The sequence below is a fragment of the Pseudopodoces humilis genome, chromosome 16, assembly GCF_049639895.1.
Source record: "Pseudopodoces humilis isolate 2021_Gansu_Grassland_sample_001 chromosome 16, ASM4963989v1, whole genome shotgun sequence".
Taxonomy (NCBI): Eukaryota; Metazoa; Chordata; class Aves; order Passeriformes; family Paridae; genus Pseudopodoces; species Pseudopodoces humilis.
In genome coordinates, this window is record NC_142215.1 from 3,156,144 (window position 1) to 3,169,147 (window position 13,004).

The 13,004-nt window shown below is 47.8% G+C and overlaps 1 protein-coding gene across 2 annotated transcripts in view; it reads left to right on the top strand.

Moving 5' to 3' along the window:
- The first annotated feature begins 248 nt into the window (after positions 1–248).
- Positions 249–13,004, top strand: part of ADAMTS17 (ADAM metallopeptidase with thrombospondin type 1 motif 17) — a 154,695-nt gene continuing 141,939 nt past the window's right edge. For both annotated transcript variants that reach the window (XM_088063372.1, XM_088063373.1), the window contains exons 1-3: positions 249–356; positions 952–1,283; positions 9,887–10,052. In XM_088063372.1, the coding sequence (XP_087919498.1) occupies positions 287–356; positions 952–1,283; positions 9,887–10,052 (568 nt within the window). In that variant the 5' untranslated portion in view covers positions 249–286. The remainder of the gene's footprint in view (positions 357–951; positions 1,284–9,886; positions 10,053–13,004) is intronic.

The following is a 13,004-nucleotide window of genomic DNA, read 5'->3' on the forward strand; positions in this document are numbered from 1 at the left end:
GGCACCCCGCGGGTCCCTCAGAGGCCGGGCCGGGGCAGGAGAGGGCGCCCCCTGTCGGCCGCCCGCGCCCACGTGCGTTCCCCCCGCGCGGCGCAGCCGGCGCGCAGCCAATGGGGAAGCGGGGGGCGCGTCCCGGCGGCCGCCGCCGCCAATGGGCGCGCGGAGCCTCGGCGGGGGGCGTGGCCGGGCGCGCGCCGCGGCGATCCCCGGTGCCGGGCGCGGGCAGGGCGCACTCGGGCCGCGCTCCCGTCGCCGTGCTGCGCGCTCGCCCCGCCGCCGCACTACCATGTTTGACGGCTGCCTCCTGCCCCTCGTCGTGCCCTGCCTGCTGCTCTGCGGACTGGACGCCGGCACAGGTAGCGCTCCCTGCCGCCCCGGCTCCCCTTCCCCGGCGGCGCTGACAGGGTCCGGCTCTGGGCAGCAGCGTGCGGGCGCGGAGCGCAGGGCACGCACCGCATCCCCTGTGTGGCCGCGGTCCCAGCCCGCGGGACGAATTGCTCCAGGCTTTTGTATTTTCTTTTCCTGTCCTCCCGCTGCTGCTGTAGCGTTCCATGTGGAAAGCTGCTGACTGTCCTTGGCTGCTGCTGCGGCTCGCTCTGCTTTTCCCCTTCTCCCTGCAGATTTTATTGGGGTTGGTGAAATGCGATGCTTGTGTCTGAGCTATATATATTTTTTTTAATGATACAAGTAGCTTTAGTGTTTGCTCTATTCCTCTCTTCCCTGCACGTTTCTGTCTCTAATATATGTGTATATAGAGAGAAATAAATCGCCGTGCTCCCCTGGCTCCATTGTCCGCGCAGCCCGATCACAGTTTCCAGCGCGGGGCTGTCTGCGCTGAAACCCGAGCGCAGGGCTGTCCCGGGGAGCGGGGGGTGCCGCAGCCCTCGGCCGCCCCGTCGGGCCGCAGCTCCGGGGTGCGAGCGCCTGAGCCTCTCTCCTTCTCGCCTGCAGCTGGCGGAGCGGAGCTGGAAGTGGTGATCCCGGAGCGAGTGCCGCTGGAGAAGATCCACCTGCTGCCGCCCGGAGGGGATCGCGGCGGCCCCCGGCGCCGGCGGGCAGCGGCGGAGCAGGAGGAGGAGGAGGAGGCTGTGCTGCTCCGCCTGCCCGCCGCCGAGCTGTACCTGCACCTCCGCCGCGACCTGCGCTTCCTGGCCCGGGGCTTCGCGGTGGAGCGGCGGCGCGGGGAGGCGCGGCGGCCCCCGCGGGAGCGGCTCTGCTTCTACTCGGGACACGCGCTGAACCGCAGCGACTCCTTCGCCTCCCTCAGCACCTGCGCCGGGCTGGTACTGCCACCCCACCCCGCTCCTCTCCTCAGGGCTGGCACCGCCATCCCGCCCCTCTCCCCTCCTCAGGGCTGGCACCGCCACCCCGCCCCGCTCCCCTTCATGGACTGCTACTGACAGCCCGATGAGGCGGGATGCCTGTGCTTCACCTGCCCTCAGCGAGGTGACCCTCGCTGTCCCCTCACCTCCCGGGCCCTGCCGAGCACTGCCGCTGGCCCATGGTGGGTGTTCTGCCCACCTTGGCTCTCCACTGTGGAGCTGCCTCAGCCATGCCTGAGGGGCCTCAGGCCCAGCGGTTCCGTTGTGGGTGGGCCGCAGAGCCCGAGGGTGCTGTAGAGGAGTCTCCGTGAAGGGAACACCTTGTGTCACTGTCCCCCAGCCACGGGGCAAGGGATGACTTGGTGCCATCCTGGTTTGATCCTGTGGCAGCTGTGCAGCTGCCTCTTCCCAGGCTCCTGCCATCGGTGTTCACTGGGAGCTGTGGTCAGGGAACCTGCTCCCACTACAAATGTCAAGGTTTCTCTGCCCGAGGCTGTAGTTTCAGATGGCTCTGCAGGGCCTGGCTCTCCTCTGAGCATCCTGGTGGGAGCAGGTAATCTTGTGTGGGACAGAAAGTTTCCCAGTGGTGAAGGCTGAGATGCTTAAGACATTGAGTAGTTTGCAATTATTGCTGATAACTTGAAAGTAGGAAGTCAGTGGGGCATTCGGCAGTGACTCCCAGCAGATGGTCCTGGGAAGTGTGCTTGTCAGAACAGACCTGATAATGGAGATTTATCCTTAAACCGTAGTGAGAAGCAGTTCACGCTCTGCCCTCGGGGCTCCAGCCTTCGTTCTGGAGCCATCTGAGGGCGCTGTGCCTCAGGATTAAAAAAACTCAACAGAGATGCTGAGGTCTGAGTGGCACTGGAAGTTGAGCTGAGTTCCACTGAGGGAGGCTTAAAACTAATATCTCTAGTCCAAGCCTTAAATCACTAACACTGCTACGCTTTTGTCACCAGGTGTGTTTTGTTAATCTTGCTGGGCTTCCAAAGCTGGAAAGCACAAACAAGCAGAGGAGGAACCTTTAAAAAAAGAGGAATGTAGTTGTAGGCACAGTAGTAACTGCCTGAGATCAAGGAATGGAGGAGGGGGTAAAAAAGCTTGGCAAAATTCCCAGTAGAAAAGCTGAAAAAGAGACAAGACTAGTTAGTTTTTGCTCACTACTCAGCAAAAGTGAACAGCAATATTGCAGTACCTGTTTGTATCATGGCAGTTCTAAGCAATGGCTAAATTGACATAACTGAGCTGGATCAGCCTGGGATCAATGTCAAAGCTGCTGGTTTGTGCCATCTCTTGGAGACCAAAGCCCTGTGTGTTAGTGACAGTGTTGGTAAAGCTCTGCTTGCCTTTGCCTGTGCACCTGGTCCTGCAAGTGCTGAGAGTGGTGTGGGCAGATGTGTTGAGAGAGAGATGTTTCTGCATGTTGGGATACTCCTTTCCTATTAGAGGAATCTATTCATCCTCTTCATTCAGATAATCATCCTGATTCAGATAATCACCAGGAATGGGAGAGGGCTAAAAGCAGGTGCATGGTTCATTTCAGTGAGTTGGGTTTGTAACACCCTTGTGAGCTCAAAACTAGAGAACAGAAAACTCCAGTGTCTTGAGGATGACCCTGAACGTAAGATGGATGAAAATAAACTTAGGATGAACCTCATTAATTATTGAAATGGTTTCACTGAAATAATCCATACCACCATATAGATGAACCTTCTTATTCTAGCTAAGTGGACCACAGTTTCTTAAGTCTGTCTTTAAACATGAAATATCTCACATTTTAGGCTGTTTTCACAGTGTTCACAGAGCCTTTTGCAGTGGCCACACTAAACCAGCATACCCATAAGTGAAAGTTGTTCAATTTTGTGGCAAGACATTTTCTGGGACCAGAGGAATCAAAAGTTTGCCCCAAATTTTCTAGAAAATCTTTAACCTGCCATGAGTTAAACTGAGAGCAGGTGAAATTTTTTTTTGCCTTCTAGTCTGGCAATCTAAAATACTAAGATCATCACTTCTTAAAAGTTTGTATTTTTTTTTGTTTTCCCGTTGCTTCCTTGAGCCCTGTTTGCTGCAGAAGGAATAAGGCTTTGCCCTCAGCAGCAGCTTTCACAGGTGGGACATGGGCCAGACCTGCTGGGCTGGAGGAAAGACCTTGGTAGTGGAAACCTTGCAGCCTGTTTGTCCTGGCATTTGTATTCTGGGCAGTTCTAGTGCTGCAGTGGGGGGTTTCCTGAAAATTCCAGCAGGAGAATGCTCATTGGACTCTAGCTGGGTGATCAGGATATCTCCTTCAGAAAAGCTGGTTGCTAAGAGGTAAGAGTGGGCAGTAATGCTGTGTCCTGATCTACAGCTGGCTCAGGCCTTCCTGTAATCATACTCTCAGCTGTGCCATAAATCATACCAAAAGTGATATAAAATGATCAGGGCAAGTAGAGTTCTAGTAAAAACAAAATCCCTGACACAGTGGCATGAAAACTGAGCTGCAGCCAGACTGAGCAATTGCTTCCTGGTGATGATATCGGATTCCCAGTGTGGCATCTGAAGGTTGGGCTCTGGTTTTTAAGCTCTGCTCACAAATGCTGCTGTTAACCAGTGTGTGGCTGCTGTAGTTTCCTGCTTTGGGAAGGGTGGCCGTGCTCTCGGAGCTGTGTGAGGTCAGAGGGAGGTAAGGACTGCTGTACCTAAGGTCTCATCATTTAGGTGCAGCTAAAGTACCTCATGTGAGGAAGCTCCAGCCCTCCTGTTCCTTGTGACAAACTGGGAATTCAGCACAGTGGAGGCACAGTGTTCCTGGAAAGTGCTGCTGCCTTCCCCTTGACAGTGCTGTCCTCTGGGGAGTGCAGCTGTGCCAGCCCTGGGATTCTGGCCACAGCTCAGGGCTGCACAGGCTTTCCCTGGTGCTGGGCACTCACAGGCAGTTCTGCAGCCCCTGGGACCATCGCTAGAAGACAACAGCCAGTACAGGAACTTTATTTTTTGGAAAGTTCCAGCTCTGTAAAGCCACAGTTGAGTCACTGTCACATGCTGAAGTGCTGGACTGCAGCATCAGCCCCTTACAGCAGGTATAGACTTCTCACGTTTCTTGTACCTACATTTTGGAAACAGTTACAGTTTTAAGAGGGTCATGAGTCCATGTTAAAATAAACATTATACTTAGAAATGAAAGGAAACTGTTGAAAACTGTCCAGGAACCAAAAGGTGAAAATCACTGGGATGCATTTAGAGGCAGAGGTTTGATTCTAAATCATTTCTCTTCCATTTTAAAATCCAGAGTCATTGATCTTGGTTCAGGGTTGCTCTTTGTCTTGTCTCTAAATAAAGTGGCTTGTCCTTCGCTGTTGAAGTAAGAGAGGAGTTTGTGCCTCCCTCCTGATCAGGCTAGTTCATATAACATTTAACATTTTAAATGTTTTTTCTCCTTTGAACTTTTTGCATGGAAATGGATGATGCACATTACAAGGGCTCATGGAGTGAGAATGGTGACTTTTCTCTTTGTGGGGTAGAATAGACTAATTGAAACTACACCTTAAGAGATGCACACTGGATGTTGGAAAAACTTAAATATTTTGTAGTCTCATACAATCTACTCAGACAACAAAAGGGCTTATTTTCTTCCAAGCTTTGTGTACATTTGCCTTTGTTAGACTTCCTGCATCTCCTGGCAGACAAATCTTCCAGCTTGTTAAAATATTTCTGGATGGTGGGTCTTCATTCTGGTATGTTCTGTTCACTTGGGACCACCCATAAACTTTGTGAGGGTGTAAGATGTAGACAAGAACAGATGATAAGAGCATCTATCTGGACTTCTTCCTCTGAGGTCCCACTGATTTCCAGGTGGGCGTGCCTTGCAGGATGTCCTGGTGTGGGTTTGGATCCTGTCTGGAAGGGCAGTGAGGGCAAAGAGAACTGAGTAGCTTGGACTGCAGCCTCCAGGGAATGAGCAGTAACTTCAAGGACTCCTGGTAAAACAGTAAATGCTCTGTCCATGGAAAGGATGAGCAAGGATGCAGAAGAGGCCACAGTCTGGGAGGTTTAGGCCAGTCTGGTTGTCCAGGGCTGAGTGAGTGATAAAGATGGGCACTTCCCTGATGGTTCATCTTGTGCTGTAGGTACCTTAGGTTGGTGAATTGCCCCTCTGGAGGAGTTTGCCCTCCTTCATTCACTGCAGAAGGAGGTGCTGCCTGGTTCAGAGCTGATGCTGCAGCTCAGTGAGCTCCAGCCCTGGCCGGTGAAGTGTTTTCTGTGTGCACAGGGGCGGTGCTGCCCTTCAGGTGACTCAGGAGCCTCTGCTGCTGTGGGAAGCAGGGCAGAACAGGCGTGTGGGGATTATAAGATGATACAATTTCCCCTGAGGAAACCTTCAGCTCCGCTGAACTCTCCTGTCTGGGAGAGGAGCTGTCTGGCATTCATCCATAGCTGGGCCATGAGCTGAAAAGTTAAACCTCTTAAAATTACTCTGCTGGATTTCCTTGTGCTGGGATTTTCTTTCCTCTTCCACAGTGGACAAGAGGAAGAACACGTTGGGGTTTCCTTGTTTAGCAGTGTTGGAGGCCAGGACAGATATTCCTGGGTATGATCTCCTCTCAGAGCTGAGTGTAAACCTGAAATTACTCCGGAACAAAACTTAATTTAAAACTCTTCTTTTCAATTTGCTTGAATTGCACTTTTAAATAATAACCAACCAAAGCTGAAACATGGTTAAATGAGGGTGGGACTAAAACCCACATGAAGTTTATTAAACTGTATTTGTGGGTTGTTTTGTTCTTCACTTTAAACATTAACTTCCTTTTAACTTTGAGGAAATGGTTAAACAACGATTTACAGCGTAACAGTTGAGAAATTGAGAAGGGGATGGAATTTGTCAGATGTTTAAATCTGTTCTCTTTTCAGCGTGTTCGTATGTATGTAACTAATGAACACTTAGGAGCAAGAGAAAAATCTGTTAAAGATTCAGCATTTCACAGATCTCCTTCAAAGATGTTGTGAAAATAAAAAGGGCTGGAAAAACAGTGTAACTGTTGGAGAGTGTTAACATGTGGGAAGGTCGAGAACCATGTGCAGAGAACACGGAGAATTTGGATCCCTGTTCTGAGCAGGCCCTGGAGCTGCTGTAGCTCCACCAGCACTACCAGGGCACAGGGACAGAAGCCAAGGAGGCAGGATGGGGTCATACAAAGGCTGTGTTACCACTGGCATTTCAGTGACACAGTGTGAGGACCTTCCTTCTTTCCCTGCTGTCATTTAGCCCAAAAAAAGCTCCTCTGGAAAATTATTTGTAGCAGAGGAGTGGACTACTGGTGGTAAAAGAGTAGAACAAAGTGAACAGGTTGCTTGAGTGACCACTGTGTGTGTGAAACCCTGGATAAGAGCATAGGAATGTTTTGGTGGTGAGCAATGCTGAGCTGACTTCTAAAATAAGGATATGAAATATCGTTAATGTGAAAGATCTTGCTACTGTTAAGCACAGTGGTGAGTGGGGCTGTAGTGGGAAGTGTGGATTATTGTTTGTTTTAATCAACTTGTCAGTTTGCCTGCCTTTGGAGGCTGAAATCATTCCAGCCTTTCTTGTTAGCAGAGCTGCAGGATTCTGTCAGCTGCATGGTCTGGCCATACCAACTGTAAAATTAATGCAGATGATGGTGAACCCCTGCACTCCTCTGAATTTTTTGGGTTCCTGTGTCTCAGATTCTCCAGGATGGTGGGGTTGGGCAGCAGCTGCTTTTCCCAAAATTCAGCTATCCCAGGATCTGGCACAGCAGCAGGTCCTGGACTCCCACAGGGAGAGAAGGATGGGAGGGAGTATCCCAGCTTTTGATATGCATCTCTCCAAGCAAATGGGAATTGGCAGATCCAAAGCATTTCACTTAATTGGAATGATTTCCAGAGATGTGGGAAAAGTAGCTCCGAGGGTTACGTGGTCTTCTGTTTTACTTCCTTATCTTCAAAATCCAAAGCTTTCTGCAATCCCTCAACTCGTACAGAAAAGAGAAGAAAAGCACAGAGCCTTTGTCCAGGGCTGATGTCTGATCTCTCGTGCTGGGATTAGCACAGGGCAGGATCTGGAGGATTTGAGGTGTGCAAATGAGAAATTAATTTCTTATGGAAAAAGCAAAATAATGACCAGACAGTTCAAATTACAGGGTCCAAAAGATCTTCTCTGGGCCAACAGGTCTGGGGACTCTTCAGAACCCAACTGGCAAGTGTGGGGAAATTTTTAACTCCCTAGGGATACTTTACAGGCCTGATCCTGCAAACCCTGCTTGAAACTCTATTTGCCTTGTCAGATTGAGTTTGAGATGTTTCCCAACGTATTCCAGGGTGAAGACTCATGGCTCTTTCTCTCCATAGGTTTCACAATTCCACAGCAAATGTGAAACATAAGTCTTTTCCAGTGGTTTAAATTATTTTCACTCTTGATGCCAGAAAATTGGGATAATGTCGGGTGGTGATGAAACTGACTTCTTCTTACATATTTTTGGCACCAGCTGAAATGGTTGGCAGTCTGTCAGGAGCTCTGGTATGGCTTTTAGTACCATGGCACCAGATTTACAACCCTTCTTCTAAATAATTAAAACCTATATTAAAAAAGGGGGCTGGGGCTACCTCCCAGCAGGAGGATTGGAACAAGGAGGGGAAGTAGTGGAGAGCATCGTAAAGGAGGCTGGAAGAACAAGTCACCAGAGCTTTTGCTGTCTCTGAAGCAATTCTTACAAAGCCCAGCTTGTGATTTAAGTGAAAAGGCAGCACTTTGGACACTCCAGCGCAGAGTGGGTCTTGTATACTGGTAAGCATTTTGTAGGTCCTAGGAATAATGTTGGGTTTTCTCTGTAAGTAGGAAGTGCCAAGGCATTTTATCCTTAAGCAATTCCCCTGCCCCAAGAGCATGACCTCTTTTGGAAGGCCCCCAAAGAGGTGTCTCTTGTTTCCTCAGAGACTGATTGTCTCTGCTGTGCTTTGCAGCCATGATCAGTGGAGACACCAAATTTTACAGTTTTATTTTTGTCCAAGTGCTTTTTGGAAATCAGTGACCCTTTCTGAGACACCCTGGTTTCCCCTGAATGCTGTTCAGTTTGTGTGGCTGTCAAGGGAGGAGAGCTCTCATTTCTGCTAGCAGAAATTCCTCTTGCTGGAAATACTGGGCCAAAGGGATTTCCTGGGTGTACGTGAGGACTGAATTTGGCAGGGAGGTGTGGAAATGTACAATATATAGTGTGTATGTAATGTATATTATAAATCATATTAGTACAGTCAGCTGTTGAACATACAGCATTTGGATGTACGTGCAGAGCATTTCTTTGGAGAGCTGCCTGGCTGGCACAGAACGTGGGGAGGGGGGGATCAGAAAAGTCTGGCCCCTCTTTTTAGGTATAGGGTGGGTGTTGGAGCTCTCTGGAAGCACCTTTACCTCTCAGGTGCACAATCCTGGCAGACCAGATGAGCCCTTCTGTTGTTAACAGAAGTTAAATCAGACCTCAAGACTTCTCTCAAGGGGGAAGTACATGGCAGAGCTGTGTTTTGAGACTTCTAATTGCAATATAAATAATCACTGGATTAGTACAATGAAAAGTAAGAGCCCCTCATTGTAAATACTCACTTTGTGCAAAGTGTTACAACCTCGGTGTTGATTACTAAACCTGGAGGCTTTGTTAAGTTTTAAGGTGATAACTTTGCTTTCACTCTCTTCTTTTCGTGCCAGAAAAGGAGTGGAAAAAGTATAAAAGAACCTTAAAAGCTCTGGGTTGTGAGCAGAGGAGGGCTCTCCTGGGGCAGAAGCTGGCTTCCAAAGGTGTTCTTGCCAGCCCTGGTGTAAGGTCTGGAATTGGTGCAAGGAAGGCAGGGATTTTAGTGCTCTGACCTGGGCTCTATGGAGTTACTTAGGCAGGGTCTTTGCCTTCCTAGTGTCACTTATTCCAGAGATGGTGGAAAATCCTGAAACTGGGACAGTGCAACAGTCCATTCCTCACTTCACCTCAGAAATCCAACCCCTGGAATTGCAGGAGAGAGCAGAGCTGACTGTGTGGTCCTCAATGTAGTCAGGAAGAGGTATTTGGTCCCAAAAAATTTGCATCAGTTTTCTCAGTGTTCCTTGTGAGGTTGGTACACGCAGAGGCCTCCTGTGTGCAGGCAGTGTCACCTCTGTGCTCTGAGATAGTAAATGTCATTCAATAGCAAGGCAATCCTGGCAGTTGGAGAGGTGATTTTAAAGGGATTTCTGTTAACAGGATTTATTTGTCCTCATGTGAGCTGAGCATCTTGTAAAACACACATATTTGTGGGGCTGTGTCTGGAGGGAGCGGAAGGGAAAGCAAAAGTGTTGACAGGAATCCCCACCTTTCCTTTGTGCAAGTACAGTGCATTGTTTCTAAATAGTGCTCAGTGATACAAAAAATAAATAAGAGAAGCAAATGAAGTTTTTAGTCTGTATCACCCAGGCTGAACACAACCATGACATCATTTCCTCACACTGGAAATGATTGCAGTGAAATGACCTGGGTTTCAGATTGGGCTGGATAGACAAGGCTCAGGTACCAAACTGATGGAGTTTTTTTGTTCTGTTTTGTGGACAGGTTGGCTACATCCAGCTTGGATCAGAGCAGCTGCTGATCCAACCTGTGAATGCGTCTGAGACCTCATTCAGTGGGAAGGAACATTTCATCAGGCGGAGACGATCCACAAAACCCGGCCATCCCACCAAGCCACAGGGCCCTGAGGAGCACTGCAAAGTTGTAGCAGGTGAGCTTGGAGTGGCTCCAGAAAGCAGCCATGGGAATTCTGTTTGTATTTTGTAATTCTGGTGGTTGGGCAGCCACAGCTGGGGAAGGATGGCAAGTGTGAGTGAATCCTGTTGCTTCTTCAGGCAGGAGTCACATCACAGATACGAAGTTGTCAGGGCACGTGCTGTAACACTGGACTTGTGAGGTCATAAATTCTGCTCTAATTTTGCAGTGTGACCACTGCTCAGGGAGGGATTCACTGGACTTTAAGCAAAGGACAGAAGTCAGTGTTGATGGGGGCTCTTCTGTCTTGCCTTTCCACTGGAGTTGTCCTAAGCAAGCAGAGATAGAATAGTGATCCTCCCATTTTGGAGTGTGGAAAACATCACTTCAGCTACTTTGATATAACTTAATTAATTATAACTTAAAATTTGAAGTTTCATCTGTGGAATACAACTCCAGGGATCCAGCTCATAATAGGATAAAGGGATATTTGGAGGTGGAAGAGATGCACAGTTTGTCTTTCAAAACAATCTGCTTTCTTTTTCAACTTCTCATGCCGTCATTCTTAGTTCTGTCTAGCAGAGCACACAATCCATATCAGGGTCAACTGAGCAGACTTTGTATTATTTTATGGTTTTTAATTGCTTTTATAAGGGCTTGTGTGCGTTTGGAACTACGAAATGTAGTTCAGCAAGATGATTTTTTTTAACTAGGAGCTTGATTTTTCTTTTCTATCTGGTGTTTGACTCATCAAACTTAAGCTCTATCTGATAAAATAGCTATTATATCATATATTATAATTTGCTATCATTTTTCAGGAGAAAATGGCCAACTCTGTTCATTAATCATGTCCTGTCTTCTCCCACTTTAAAAGCCACACAGTCAAATTGCCAGCTAGTATAAACTATTTTTTGGCTTCTTTAGAGCAATTTAATTTTATCCTTTCTCAGATTCTCTCTGGGTGTGTTGCAGAGCAGGTATTTTTTATGAACTTTGTGAAAATTTTTCATTAGGTTGCAGTGTCCCTGTATTTTCTGTTCCTTTCATTCCTCTCCTGCCTTCTCCTGGATGGGAGGTTTTCTGAGTGCAGGGGTGAGAATCACTGGTGTGGGAAGAGCTGAGTGCTCAGGGACAAGGGCTGCAAGTTGGACATGGAAGGATGTGGCAGCAACAGGAGGCACAAAAAGCTTCTTTGTGGGAATAGCTCCTGAAGGAGCTCACTGGAACAGGCAGCCAGGAAGCTGAAGTTTGCCTGTAAGGCTTTGTATCTCAGTTTTTGTGTTTAACCTGTGCCTGCTTCTAAGCTGCATCCTCCCTGGCAGTGCTGCTGGTAAATCCTGCAGCCAGGACCTTTATTTTCTCCTGTGTGGAGCTGAGCTCTTAATAGTTCAGCAAGTTTATCATTCTCAGGGGTTCAGACTAAGCCAATCTTCTTTCTGATTATCTGAGGATGAAATCTTGGATCTGGTTACAGTTACAGATCCCTTATGTCTCTTTTCAGAGAAAACATCAGAATTCAGCACTGCTCTGATTTCCCAGCCAAGTTCCATAGGTGCTGCAGCCCTGTGGTAACAGAAAATGCATTTCAGAATTCTTACACTGTAAAATGAGACAGCCATTAGTTAAAATCTGAATTGAATCAGAATCAGTCTAGGAAATCAGCCTCACCCTTTGGCCACGGAACCTTTTGGCCTTTTTTCTAGGGGCAAGGATGCTCCCTGTCCTTGGCAGAACTGGAATTCCCTCCCTGACAGGAGGAACTAAAGGAAGGAATTTGGGGAGACACTGGGCAATAATTACACAGGATCACAAAGGGAAAGAGGAGCTGAGTGAGCATGAAGATACTAAAACAAGATACTGAAAAGAGTATTTCCATTGGCACCTCATGCTTCCTGAAGGCTTCTGGGGACCCACTGTTACAGCTGGGAACAGAATTCCCAACCCCTGGGCGCTGATTCCTTCTGCTGTGCTAAGAAGGGAGCCAAGCCCCTGCAGTGCTGCTTGGCAGTAGCCCTGTCCTAAAATAATGCAATTGCTTGTGGGCTTTCCCACTTAAAGGCAGACCCCTGGATATTTGTCATTGTTGAGGGACACAAATGTAACTCATGGTTGTTAATAGGCTCAGCACGTTAACGACCTAATTGCCTCCTGTCTGCTTTGGATTAACTTTTGTGCTCAAGGAGTTTAGAAACAAAAAAAAATAATCCTGTCTGACACAAAAAAGGTCTATTTCTAATAAAAAGTGTGTAAGTGACCATCTAGGGGTGTGCTTCCAGAGTTTCTCTTGGAAAAAGGTCTCCTTACGGTGATACTCACCAACATGGACTGGTCAGATTTGTACTAGAGGTTGTTTTCCACTGGCTTAAAATTTGGCTCACCCAGGCTGAAACTTGGCAGGAAAGGTTGGAGGTTGTAAATACATGGGGATATTTCTATGCCAGACATCTTAGATACAAACCCTGTATTGTGGAATGACAGAGACAGAAAAAGACAGGTCTGTGTAAATACAGTATAAAATGAGTATTTTTCAAGGGCACAGAACTGCCATGCTTGGGCGTTTTCCAATCCTTTACTGCTGTTCTTGTATTTTCTGAATATACAAGAACCACCTCTACATGTATTCTCTTCTTAAAATTCTATAATTCAGAGGTAGCTTGCATAATCTGGGGTTATTTGGGTATCAAAGTACAAAACATCAGCTGAATTTTTAATGCTAACTATTGATCACGTCATAAAAATTCAAACAGGGCTAAATTGCTCAGTGGCAAATTCCCTGTGATATATGAACTTAATAACTTGATAAACAAAGTTTCTTGGTGATGTAATGTGTGAGTATTTGGAGGAGGAGCAGGAAAGCACTTTAAGAAAGCAAAATTAACTTAATTAGGAAGTGCTGCTGAGGGGTTCAGAGAGGACAGCTTTCCATTGGCCCCATGTCCCACCCAGAAATGTGGTGCTCTCCCTGCAG